This window comes from Camponotus floridanus, unplaced genomic scaffold (genome assembly GCF_003227725.1).
Source record: "Camponotus floridanus strain SB8 unplaced genomic scaffold, Cflo_v7.5 scaffold134, whole genome shotgun sequence".
In the NCBI taxonomy this organism is placed as follows: domain Eukaryota; kingdom Metazoa; phylum Arthropoda; class Insecta; order Hymenoptera; family Formicidae; genus Camponotus; species Camponotus floridanus.
Window position 1 is genome coordinate 706,152 of NW_020229253.1, and position 14,860 is coordinate 721,011.

Sequence of the window (14,860 nt, forward strand, 5' to 3'; positions counted from 1 at the left end):
CGCTTGGCTCTTTTCCACTCGGAATTAGACAAGCGCTATCACGCCGCTTGGCATTTTTCAATCAAGTTTCTACAAAAGTCCATGGCACTCAAACGGTTAAATCAATATAAAATGCAATCATAATAAAGAAATTTTAATAAATTTCAGTAATTAAAATTGTAAAATATTCTATATTATTATTAATATTACAATTAATAATTGTACTAATTTTGAATTAATTGAAGTATCCTGATTATAAAATCAATTTTGAAAATATTAAAAATATTAAAAATATTTTTGAAAATATTTTTGAAAATATTGAAAAGGACGTTTTCCTTCAGATTTCGGCGAAAAACATTTCAAATAACTATAATTAACAAAAATATTTTGTTTTAATTATAAAATTCGATGAAAAAAAATAAAAATTCATATTTTAATTCAATAAAAATATTGATTGAATATTTACAAGCATTGCATCTTTCTCGATTTCTTCTAAAAAAAAACATTGATATCCATTTATGCCTTGATCTTTGCTAATTTTTAATGCTTAAGTTAGCTATTTTTATTTTACTAATTTTAGCAATGGTTCTTCTTCCTTTTAATTTTTCTTTTATACATCTTGCCCAAGTCTGCAAAAAAAAATATAATGAAACTAAGACATCTTACTTAAAAATGTGGAACATTTTTACATTTTAAAGAAAAGCACATTCTCATATATCGAATAAAAGAAGCATTTGCAACGACTCTCTGTCATCGAATTCTATCTTCATAAATACAATGAGAATATACATATATATATACACATATGATAATTACTTTTATAGACTAAAAGATAATGAGAAAAATATTTACCAACAAATTTTACAAATTTTTGAAAATTATTGTGATTTTATACTTTTTTAAATATAAAATATTACAATTTTTTAAAATGTCGCATACAAAATTCAGTAGTTTCGCATTTCAAAAGTTCTGTGATTTTCCGATTGATTGTATGTACTGCCATATATCAATCCCCAATAATATTCATTTATTAATAAGCTCATTATATTTGATAGGAGCAAATAAATGAGGCATTTTTCCTGCCGGGACGTATACACTGTTTCTTTTACCCTGTATAAAATGAACAAACATTGAAATTAAAATAAATCTGCATAGGGGGAAGTGATCTACGTTCTGAAACAAGTGACTATGGGTCCAGCACAAATCTGCAGCTTCGTGATCGGCGATGCATGCGATGACGCGTTTAATCCACTACACGAATGGGAGGTGGCTTTTCCACCGGTCAAGAAACCGCCAATCAAACCGCCAATACCTCCGCAGGAAGGCGCGCCGACCTTCAAGGTGTTGCATATCTCCGATACACATTATGATCCCTATTATCAGGAGGGCGCGAATGCCGAATGCAATGAACCGCTCTGCTGTCGACTGACAAACGGCGCTCCTTTAACGACCTCAGCCGCCGCTGGACGGTGGGGCGATTACAGAAAATGCGATACACCCAAAAGAACGATCGATCATATGCTGAAGCATATCGCTGACACGCATTCAGTGAGTAACACGTCCAAGCAATTAATTAAGCCGTCACCATATAAAACTTACAAAGAAATGACGAGACATTTGCTCTTAATTGCCGTACAAATATTAACAAATGTGTTTCACTGATGGAAAAAAATTTATTTATATTAAGTATACAGGGTATCCCAAAAGTCTCGGACCGGTCGAATATTTCATAAACTATGCACTTTAGAAAGAAATATTTCAGACAAAAGTTGTATGGCTTGAAGGGGCCATCAGATAGTGGCAATGATTTGACATGGGAGAGTCATTTGAAAGTCACGTGAAGATCACCGTCAATTTCTTAAATGGAACCCCCTATTTTTTTATTACATATTCGTGTAGCTTATCTCGAGAGCTTTCCAAAACACTATAATAAAGTATTTCGTCATTGAGTACTTTTTGAGTTATGAGATTTGAAATCATTTCTTAATTTTACATAAACCGTAAAATATCTTGTGAAATATTCATTTTTCGATTATCTTACCTTAATAATTTTATGTACAAAATAATGAGAGAAATCAATTGGTGTAAAGAAAACATGCAGTTGTTTTTAAGAAAAAATATGGAATTGTTGATTGCAAATTCCATATTTTTTCTTAAAAACAACTGTATGTTTTCTTTACACCAATTGATTCCTGTTATTATTTTGTACATAAAAGTATTAAGGTAAGATAATCGAAAAACGAATATTTCACATGATATTTTACGGTTTATGTAAAATTAAGAAATGATTTCAAGCCTCATAACTCGAAAAGTACTCAATGAACAAATACTTTATTATAGTGTTTTGGAAAGCTCTCGAAATAAGCTACACGAATATGTTATAAAAAATAGGGGGTTCCATTTAAGAAATTGACGGTGATCTTCACGTTTCTTTCAAATGACTCTCCTATGTCAAATCATTGCCACTATCTTCACTATGGCCCCCTTTAAGCCATACAACTTTTGTCTGAAATTCATTTCTTTCTAAAGTGCATAGTTTATGAAATATTCGACCGATCCAGGACTTCTGGGACACTCTGTATAATAAATATGTGTGATTTTTTACAAACAAAAAATTAATCGTCGTTCATATAAGTTGGAAGGGAAATAATTTTTCTTTATGATTGAAAAAATTTTCAGGATATTGATTACATTTTGTGGACGGGTGATTTGCCACCTCACGATGTGTGGAATCAAACGCGAGAAGAAAACCTTAAAGTATTGCGTAATACGGTCGCACAAATGGTAGAGATGTTTCCCGGCATACCAATTTTTCCTGCCTTGGGAAATCACGAAAGCGCGCCGGTCAACAGGTATATATCAGCTATCCACTTAAACTCACCTCTATCTCATCTTGGAACTCACATTTTATCACTTTCACTTTTCTAGAAAATATTCTTTCAGATACAAATTATTCGTCTTGTACAAAAATTTAGAGAAAATTATTTTTTCCTTTACAAAAATTTATTCTTTTTTACATAATACAAACATTTCAAGATTTAAACAAAATTAATACAATAAAAGAGCAATAGCGAGAGAAAGAAGAAGAGAGAAATGACTGATTAAGCCATTATCAAATTTTTTTATCTGATTAATTAAATTAATAACCTTAGAAAAATTATTTTAGAAACAATCAGCAACAATAATACAACTGTAAAGATTTCTATTACATTCCATTATTGCTTACATATCAAAAACTCTTTAGAGACAAATTAATTTCACTATAAAAAATATTTTTAATATATTTCTGGAACCAAATTCTTTCTAAAATGAACAATAACAGTTAAAACATTCCTTTATTTTAGTTTCCCACCACCCTTTGTGCCTGAAGAAAATAGTATCTCATGGCTGTATGATGAGCTTGACAAACAATGGCGACGCTGGCTGCCAGCCGGTGTATCACATACTGTCCGTCGCGGTGCCTTCTACTCCGTTCTAGTTCGACCAGGCTTCAGAATTCTCTCTGTGAATATGAATTATTGCAACAACAAGAACTGGTGGTTGTTGATCAATAGCACTGACCCGGTCAGCGAGCTACAATGGCTCGTGTATGAGCTGCAAGGTGCCGAAATCAATGGTGAGAAAGTGCATATAATCGGTCATATTCCACCTGGACATTCGGATTGCCTTAAGGTGTGGTCGAGGAATTACTATCACATCATCAACCGGTTGGTACTTGATTGTTTAAATCGCTATTGTAAATTGCCACCGAGCAACATTTAAATGCATTGTGTAACAAATGTCCTTCCTCTATTTACTTAGCTATGAGTCAACAATCACGGCCCAGTTCTTCGGGCATACGCATTATGACGAGTTCCAGATATTCTATGATACATCAGACCTCGGCAGAGCGCTCAGCATCGCCTACGTCGGTCCTTCAGTTTCGCCATATTATGATTTGAATCCCGGCTACAGAATATATTATATCGATGGAGATCATCCAAAGACTACAAGAGTAAATAAAATGATATTTTCTTTTCTCATTAGTATGATTAATAAATACTCTGATAGACTTTAGCCGAACAGTCTGTGACATTCCTTTTTCATATATAAAGGGATTATTTATTATTTTCAAATTAACGCGCACATTCTAGATGGTCATCGATCACGAGAGCTGGGTCATGAATCTCAAGGAAGCAAATCTTTACGATTATCCGATCTGGCATAAGTTGTATAGCGCACGACAAGCCTACCAAATGGCATCGCTCTTACCAAAGGACTGGGACTCCCTAATTGACAAAATGACCAACGAACCAGCCCTCTTTGATCTCTATTACAAGTAATGATATCCTCCTAATACAATACTAATCAAAAGTATTGCATCATTCCCAAAAAATACAGAAAACGCAAATAAATGATAAAGTTTATTTTTTATCTTCTAGCTGTTTCTCTCAAGTTCACAAAACTAATAAAACATAAAATAACAGTAATAAAATATAATTTGGTAATATTTATAATTATTTTGTTCATTGAAGAGTAACGATCTCTCTGTTTTTTAATAATGCAATACTTTTGACTGATACTGTAAGATAATGTAGTTTATAAGTTTTATGCAAAAAAAACAAATTTTTTTAATTAAAAAATTGGAAAGAGTTATATATCATAATATATTAATATATTATTACATAATATATTATTGTTACGCCGGGGGCGAAGACTTCGATATACAAGGTAGGATAAAAATTCCGGAACGGCTAAATATCTCAGAAAATATTAATTTTTTTGTAAAAATAGTTTCGATAGAAAAAAATGGCTTAAAAGATCTATTAGTTGATGATATTTATTTGACTTTGGAATGACCTTCAAAAGCGCAGTCAAGGTCATCATAAAAATCTTAAATGGTATTCATTTTTCGATTATCTTATCTTAATTACTTTTACGTACAAAATAATGAGAGGAATCAATTGGTATAAAGAAAATACATAATTGTTTCGAAGAAAAAATATGTAATTTACAATTAACAATTACATATTTTTTCTTAAAAATAACTATATGTTTTCTTTACATCAATTGATACCTCTCATTATTTTGTACGTAAAAGTATTAAGGTAAGATAATCGAAAAATGAATATTTTATTAAATATTCCCTAACAGCACACATGTCCAAAGGACATCCATAGAATATCCCGATCTCCTATAGATATTCTATGGATATCCTTTGGATATCTTTCGGACATGTGTGCTGTTAGGATTTTATGGTTCATGTAAAATTAAGAAATTATTTTAAATCTCATAACTCGAAAAGTATTTAATGAAAAAATGTTTAATTATAGTGTTTTGGAAAGCTCTCGAGGCAAGCTACAAGAATATGTAATAAAAAATAGGGGTTGCCGTTTAAGATTTTTATGATGACCTTGATCGCGCTCTTCAAGTTCATTCCAAGATCAAATAAATACCATCAGCTAATTGATCTTTTTAAGCTATTTTTTCTATCTTAACTATTTTTACAAAAAAATTAATATTTTTTAAGATATTTAGCCGTTCCGGAACTTTTGCCCTACCTTGTGTATCGAAGACACGCACTAAAGAGAACGGCTGTCGCAGATCGTGTTAAATAAATAAACACTTTTAAGGATAATGAAAAACTTTAATGCGAAACACACGAACAATAGATTAATAATACAACGGATTAATAACACAATAATGGCTCGTATATGAAAACGCGTTCGGACAGCTATCTTCCGACTCAATTGTTCTTCTCTTTTTAACAACCCTTAACAACCAGATGTTCATCTTTTGCAATACCGACTTGACGATCAGGAACATAACAATATTATACATAATATATTAATAAAATTTATTATTATACAAAGATATATATTCTTTTATTTTTAAATCGATCGATTGTAATAAGCGAAAATATTAATGGCAAATTAACAAAGAAAAATAAGAAATTCGATATTACTCCGAAAATAATGCGACGTATTTGCTTTCGATTTTTACAGACATTACTATAAAAATTCTCCAGTGCGACCGGCGTGCAATGACGAATGTCGCAAGAGATTGCTCTGCGATTTGCGCAGCGGAAGAAGTCACGATCGGAAAGCGTTATGTCAGAGTCTGGAAGCGCGGATCGACGTCGAAACTAGAACAGGCTGGCGGGCGTGGATCTATAAAGGACTCGCATTATCGTATGTAAAAGACTTGTGGATTCAACTCTATAACGTCAATATTGAGACTAATGAAGTTAATTAATCCACATAAAAATATATCGCGATTATTATTTCAAAAATTTTGATATAACAAAAACTATAAAATCTTTAGTTTATTTTTTAACTTAACATTTCACTTCAATTAATTTCAGATCAAATCTTTCTCTTTTTTTTCGTTATCTAGAAAGAACTTGTCTTGAATGCGTAGTTTTATAAGCCTATAATTACAACTTTTTTATGTTGTATGCATTGATTATTTTTTATTGTAATTCTAATTTTAAGTGAACAAATTTAAAACGATATTGATAAATTGAGGAAACAACGATGGCTCATGATAACGCATACTCTAACAAAAGTTGCGATTGATTTAATAATAATCGCTTATGTGTAATATATATATATATATATATATATATATATATATACATATATATATTAATCGAATTTTAATAGTAGCACTAATAACCCAGCTTAATTATGAGACAATATGTTAAAATGTGTGTGAATCACACAGAAAGAATATGTAGAGATTAATAACTAAAGTCTGATTGAGGAAAGAGAGGAAATATGTATAAACTGCTCAATTAAAACATATCGATTTAAATATATTAATAATAATCAATAATAATATTAATTTACATATTAAGTAAGTGTATAACAATACATCAACTGGTAATTAACTTGATGTCTTATAAATTTAGAGATACAACTATGTGATTTAGATATAGTTAATTACTTTTTATATGCATAGCTGTATTAAATTTCTGTCTATAATTATTCAGCTTTTTCATAATATCGTAATTATACTTTGTAATAATAAAAATAACTGCAAGAAGCAAAAAATATGCAACTAAGATTGTAAAAGAAGAAATTCATCATTTTTTTCTATTATTTGATTAAAAGAAACATACAATATAATATTGACATTAATTATACCGTATTATAGGATGCAATAATTTATATTACATATATATAAAGATAAAATATTGTTTGTATTTTACAAATATCTCTTCTAATTCTTAAAAGTTGATTTCAATCAAAATTTCAAACATCAAAAATGATTATGTTATAGGAATTAATTGATTATATTGTTTCATTTGCTTGTATTTTATTAAATTATCAGAAGGACAAAAAATGTTGCAGAAAATATATTATTTCACGCAATGTCTCTTATTTTCTTTTTCGTTAATTAGTATATAAGAATTTATAGATAAATTATAGAACTTTTTAGAGAATTTTTTATGTAAAGATGGAAAAACATAAAATTAATATATAATAATATATAATATATTACTAATATACAATATATTTAGCAAGTTGTAAATTTTTTTATTGAACAGCATTTTAGGACAGAAAAAACCATCGATTGTTTTCAATGGCACTGAAATATATATCTATTAATATTGCTCGTTTAGAATGCATGTATGTATATGTATGCACCACATTCGAATGAGCTTTTTATAATCAAATAAATAAATATAATTTCGTAACACTTGCATGAAAGGTTGAAACCATTAATATTTTCAATGATGAAAAGAAGCAGTAATAAAAAAACATATTTGATTTTTCGCGTGTGTTTCAGAGGATTCTTTGCGAAACATATTGCATCGTAATTAAAGGCAATTGTATTTTTTTTTTTTTGCAAGCTCCTTCGAGTGTTGTCTGCATTACAACAAAAAAAAATGAAAAGAACAGGAATATGTGCCCTATAGACGAATAAGATATTATACTACGTAATCTTAACCACGTGCCTTGTCAAAAAATACGCTCTTTAAATATGTTCTTCCTTAATATAAAAATTTTTCTAATAAAATAAATAACGTGAAACACGCGGTGTTGGGATCACATCAATTGATCAACTTACTGTAAATAATGTAGATACCTTTTAACTATTTGAATTAATTTCAGCACCACACAAAAGCGCATTCTAACGAATGCGCAAAAATATATAAGCTTTCCTAGGTACACTTAATCTGCCAAGCGCATCGCAACATACTTGCTCTGGCTTTAATTCATCGAAAATACTAAGTAACTTGTACATATCTCGAAGTAGAATCGATAATCTTGTTTATGGTGGTGGAATGTAACAGCCAATGATTGATGTTTCTCTCCGCGCATTATAGTAAGTAGCATGAAGATATAAAAGTTGCAAATAAACATATATCCAAATGAACTAGCTACATAATTTTTGAACATGTTAAAAGAAACATTTGACAAATTATTCTTCCATGTGCGCGTGTAAAAGTAAAGTTTACTATTATTAATAATTATTAATAATTTTTAATATAATTTAATTAGTTAATACACGCACACATACACACACATGCACGCACGCACGCATGCACGTACTTACACACACACGCACGCAAGCACAAGAGAATAGAAAATGTAATGTGAATACCTGAAAAATAAATATTATATTTGTTTATTAATGAAATATTGGGCTTTAATATAGTTTAAATTCTCCTTGGAATAGAATTGATTTTTGAATAATCTTGAATAGAATATATAGTTCCATTCTTCTATTAAATAATGCCATTTTTCAAGATGGTAACGCACCTATACTCACAACTAGAAAAGTTTAAACCTTGATTTGAACAGCATCAAAATAAACTTTAACGTCTTATTCTCTGACCACACATCACAAATATCTGATTTAAATATTATTAAACCACAGTGTGACAGTTTTGAAAAAAAAGCAGATTTCCTCCTCCAACATCTTTAAAGAAAGTGGCATATTTTGATAAAAGAATGAGGCAATATTCCACTGGAAACTATTCAAAAATTGTATGATTCTATTCCAAGAATAATTGAAGCTGTTATTAAAGGCAAGTGATGGCCCAACACTTTATTAATAAACAAATATAGTGTATTTTTCAGGTGTTCACATTATTTTGTCTATCCCTTGTATATATATACAGGGCATTTCATTTAACTCTTACACCTTAAATAACTCCGTTATGTTTACATATACAAAAAAATGGTGAAGAAAGAAGTTGTATGAATGAAAGAGGAACATAAGATGGTGACAATTATTTGATTTTGGATAGTCTTTTGAAGGTCACATGACAATCACCTTCAAATTCTTAAATGGAAATCATTTTTCACTGCATATTCTTGTAGCTCAATACGAGAGCTTTCCAAAACACTATAATAAAGTATTTTTTTCGTTGAGTAATTTTCAAGTTATGAGGCTTGAAATAATTTCTTAATTTTATATAAACCGTAAAATATCTAGTAAAATATTCATTTTTCGATTATCTTATCTTGATACTTTTATGTACAAAATAATGTAAGAAATCAATTCGTGTAAAAAAATAATTGTCACCATCTTATGTCCCCCTTTCATTCATACAACACTTCTTTACTTTTTTGTACATGTAAAAATAATGGAGTTATTTGAAGTCTTAAATGAAACACTGTGTGCGCGTGTGTGTATACGCGCGCGCGTATACACACACACACATACAGGGTGTTCTAAAAAGGTATGTCAAAAATTTAAGGAGATATTCCTCACACCTGAAAGATGAAAAAATGTTATATGGACATAGGCGCGGAAATGCTTTCAGGAGTTATGTTGAAAATACTGTTAGCTATATTACTTACACAAGGAAAAATTTAGGATTAATTATTGTAGACGACAATCATTTAATTAGGCTTATTTACATTTGGCTTTAATGTGACTTTGAGTATGTTACAATAAATGTTGAAAATGTTCACCATTTTCCTGAATACAAGCAGTGACACGTCGACGCATTGATTCACAGACACGTTCAAAAATGCCACCAGTGCGTTCACGATCTTCATGATCGTATCACTGCAGGCTGCGAGACAATTTGCTGTACGCCAGATAAGTTCAACGGCCTGAAAAACATTGTTGATGCTGGTAAAAGGACTTCTAAGATGAGAAATGAGACAAAATTTTGTATTACAAAAATCTTAATAACTCAAAAACTTATCATTTCCGGACCTATGTCGATTAACTTCTTTTTCTTCTCTAAGCATGAGGAATCCATTCCTGAAATTTTGCTCACCACTTATGAAACACCCTGTATATATAGTGTCCCAAAAATCCCGGACCGGTCGAATATTTCATAAATTATGCACTTTAGAAAGAAATGTTTCAGACAAAAGTTGTATGGCTTGAAGGGGGCCATCAGATAGTGGCAATGATTTAACATGGGAGAGTCATTTGAAAGTTACGTGAAGATCACCGTCAATTTCTTAAATGGAATCCCCTATTTTTTATTACATATTCGTGTAGCTTATCTCGAGAGCTTTCCAAAACACTATAATAAAGTATTTCTTCATTGAGTACTTTTCGAGTTATAAAGCTTGAAATCATTTCTTAATTTTATATAAACCATAAAATATCTAGTAAAATATTCATTTTTCGATTATCTTACCTTAATACTTTTATATACAAAATAATGAGAGAATCAATTGGTGAGAAAACACATAGTTGTTTTTAAAAAAAAATATGTAATTGTTAATTGCAAATTACATATTTTTTTCTTGTCTTCTCTCTCTGGTGATCTTCACGTGACTTTCAAATGACTCTCCCATGTTAAATCATTGCTACTATCTGATGGCCTCCTTCAAGCCATACAACTTTTGTCTGAAACATTTCTTTCTAAAGTGCATAATTTATGAAATATTCGACTGGTCCGGGACTTTTGGGACACCCTGTATATATGTATATGTATATATAAGTCAATTATAAATAGCAAACACATATATAATTAAAATATTGGCAAAATTAAATCGCAATGTTAATAAAATAAATGCTATTTTTTATGTGGCTGGTTTTTTACTTTATTTTAATGCCTTCTTAGTTGTCAAGTGCAATTATAAATATTTCAGCCTATTTAGAATGATTGCTTCACACAATATTTATAAGCTGCATCTATTTTCTATCTGTATCATTATAATTATGTGCAATATCATATTTAAAATTCTAGAAATTTAATTTACACTTTTGCATCTTTGGAAAGAATTTAATAAGAATCTGTTATTGTATCTCTTTGTTTCTCTTGCGATAAAATTTGTTTTTACTCGAAAATAAGTTTTCATTGATTATTGATTATTGATTATTGATTATTGATTTCATTGATTATTGATTCATTTATTTTTATTTACATGAGAATTATTTTATTTATATGAGAAATAGTATTATTCATCATATCATATTATAATAATATAATAATATTCTTTATCAAACTTGAGAATTAAGATAACAATACGTATAAAATATCATAATCAAAATTTTTTGGAATTGCAGAATGTCCGTAGTGATGGCCATCCCCAGGTTTGCGTACAATCTACCAAAGTACGTTTTAGGACTGGGTTAGAACAAGAAAATTGATGCTAAATGCAGATATGTGACTCAATTTGTGATGTTAAATTATTAAAATATTCTTGATGTGGCATTTAAGATGTGAATTTCGATGCCGTTGACGACCGACGATTATTATTCGTCGAAATTGAATACCGTATTTTGATTTGTAATTACTCTCACAGAATCTAACATGCTAATGTTTCAAAATCGAAGGAGACTTTATAAAAATGAACAAATTAAAATAGATTAAGAAATTATCTTATCTTTAAAAATTTATCTTTTCTAAAAGAACAGAATTAGTGAAACGAAAGATTAATTTGCTGTGCAAAATAAAATAAAAATAAGTTTTCTTAATTTTTAGAATTGTATATTGATTTCAAAAAATTTTGGTACACAAAAAATCAGACTCTAATTTGAAAACAAAGAATTTATATAACTTTGTAAAATAAATTCTTTCTAATTCATTTATTTTCTTCCTTAGGATCTCATACGTACACATATGCATAATGACTGTTTTTTCAATAATACAGATGAGTTAAAAAGATCCAAAAATAAATGGCAGACAAAAATTATATATTACACAATTACATAATACATTAAACATAACATTATAACGGACCTATTCGCAGAAGATAAATGTGATCTTCTCACTTGGAAAATGATCGTGAAATCATGTGCTTTGAATCAAAGAAAGAGATTGAAATAATAGTATTTCAATGAGTTTCAGTTCAGTTTCCGATGTGAAATATATGTATACGCGATAAAAGATCTTATGTCGCACTTAATCTATTTTGATTGATTAAGTATTTTAATATCGCATGGCTCTATAGTTGACAAACTTAAGTTCAGTGAAATTAATAGTAAGTTTTTTAATACCTCCTTTGAAAGTCTCTCAAAGAGAATAATGGACGTTATGTATATAATGTGTAAATATATGCAAATGTTACAGTCGCGCAGGTTGATATCTTCTTTTTCATTAGTTATTAATTAAATGAACGATTCATGAATCCATCAACGGCACGTGATAATATTTCTATATAAAATAATTCCATTTATAAACGGTCATTAATTAATTAAATCTCATATGTTTATTGAAATATTTTCAGTTATATTTAGAGAAAAAATTGTTTTTTGTAAAAAAAACATTGTTTTTCTTATAGAAAACAAATGTTGCAAATGTTAACAAATTAATTTTTTAATATTTTTTAATATAATATTATTTCTTTTCATATTTTTTTATTAAAATTTTAAAATTCTTATATTTTTAGTTTATCTTTCTTCGAAAATAATTTTAATAAATTAATAAGACTTACAATCAATCATATCAAACATGACAAAATTTTTATTATATATATTTATTATATATTTTTATCTAATTGAAAATTCGAATTATATTCGAATTATATTGTGTTTGATATCATCCTAATCGCAAAAATCATATTAATTCATTAAAATCACTTTCGCAAAAAATAATTTAAAAATATAAACATTTTAAATTTTCGTTTTTATATTAAAACAATGACTGAAATGTATTTTTAAAAATTATAAACTGTGTTTATCTATAATAAAGATGATTTATTACAATTCAATTTTGATTTAATTTTGGAAAATTTACTGAATTGAGAATAGTAGTTATATAATTATAATTGGAATCTGATATACATTTAAAATAGTAGATATTCAAATAGTGATATTCAAATCTAAATCTCATCAAAAATAATCAAAAATAATGAAAAATTTACTTGCAATGATTAAAACATAAAGATATTAAATATTTGGAAAGAAACACAAAAGTTTGAAAAAACGAGGTTTGTTGGTTTTTTTTTTATAAAAAAATCATACTGCATGAAAAAAACTTTATTCTTCTTAATTTACATTTCTAAGTTGTATTCAAACTGATTCGTCGTATATATGTGCGCGATCTTTGGATGAGGCAAATAAATTTATGGATTAAATAAACCTGATTTTTAACGCTGGATGTAGAGAATAATTACCGTTTCCTTCCCAGTCACCTCTGCAATGAAATATTTAAAAATAACATATTACAATGTGAATTTATAGATCGAAAGCCGCGAATGTTCTCAGTGTTCCTAATATTTCGATTATTTTACAACCTAGTCCAAGATGCGTGTTGATTATCGTTGACTATTTTACTCACATAGCATATGATAGATATATATCTTGCAGTTCTCTTGTTATTGAAATAAACTAACAAAAAAATTGTCATTCTTAAAAATCAACACAATTACAAATATTAGTGATAATATTAACAAGAACGTGTGAAAAAATATTTTAATAAAAGAGAATAATGTACCTCTAATATTATATATTTTAAAAAGTGATATATATATATATATATATATATATATATGTATGTATATAAGTAATGACATATTAAATTAAGCAAATGAAAATCACGTATGAGCGAAATTATTGTATATAGAGAAAAATTTCTATTTATTCACAAGTGTTTTCGCTGAGATTGTTATTTTATATTAAACATGTTTTAGTATATCTGCAACCTTATTCCTATTCTTTTCTCCCTCAATAGATTTAAGTTTTTTTGTTGTGTTATACACACACACACACATGTATACAGGGTGGACCATTTTAATCAATCCATGGGAATATCTCGAAAAGGAATTTTTCAAAAAAATGTTTTAGACAAAAGTTTTATGGTTTCAAGGGGTACATGAGATAATGGCAATTATTTGATGTTGGACAATTATTTCAAGGTCACATGAAGGTCTTTTAATTTTTTAAACGGAACCCCCTATTTTTTATTGCTTATTCTTATTCTTATAACTTATCTCGAGAACATTCAAAAACACTATAATAAAATATTTTTTCATTGACTTTACTATAATAAAGTGTTTTTTTATTGAGTTCTTTTTGAGTTATGAGGTTTGAAATAATATAGCTTTTTAATTTTACATAAACCATAAAATATCTAATAAAATATTCATTTTTTTATTATCTTATCTTAACACTTTTACGCACAAAATAATGTTAATCAATTGGTGTAAAGAAAAAACATAGTTATTTTCAAGAAAAAATATGTAATTGTTAATTGCAAATATATATACATATATATCCCAGGTAGCAAGCACACGTCACTTTGATGTTCTAAACTGGTCATTTTTCATATGTCATCAAAATAACTGATTTATTACATGACTTTATATTAACGTTTTGATATAACATTATTTTGACGTTATACTTCAGTCATAACATGAACTGACGATTATTTTATTATTAATATGATTAGTTAGTACATCGTTTCCATAAAAAAATTTTTTTTAATTTTTTATGTAACTAGAACATAACATTGCGCGCGCTACGCGTGCGCCAT

General features: G+C 28.4%; 1 protein-coding gene across 2 annotated transcripts in view; it reads left to right on the top strand.

The window, feature by feature from the left end:
- LOC105249440 (sphingomyelin phosphodiesterase) overlaps positions 1-11,748 on the top strand; it is a 44,616-nt gene extending 32,868 nt beyond the window's left edge. The window contains exons 5-11 of one of the 2 annotated variants that reach the window (XM_025406131.1): positions 1,135-1,527; positions 2,659-2,831; positions 3,324-3,686; positions 3,781-3,973; positions 4,113-4,297; positions 5,964-6,149; positions 7,753-7,992. In XM_025406131.1, coding sequence (XP_025261916.1) covers positions 1,135-1,527; positions 2,659-2,831; positions 3,324-3,686; positions 3,781-3,973; positions 4,113-4,297; positions 5,964-6,149; positions 7,753-7,783 — 1,524 coding nt within the window. In that variant the 3' untranslated portion in view covers positions 7,784-7,992. Of the gene's footprint in view, positions 1-1,134; positions 1,528-2,658; positions 2,832-3,323; positions 3,687-3,780; positions 3,974-4,112; positions 4,298-5,963; positions 6,150-7,752; positions 7,993-11,451 lie in introns of those variants that run through there. The other variant, XM_025406130.1, reaches the window with a different exon arrangement.
- Positions 11,749-14,860: the final 3,112 nt, after the last annotated feature.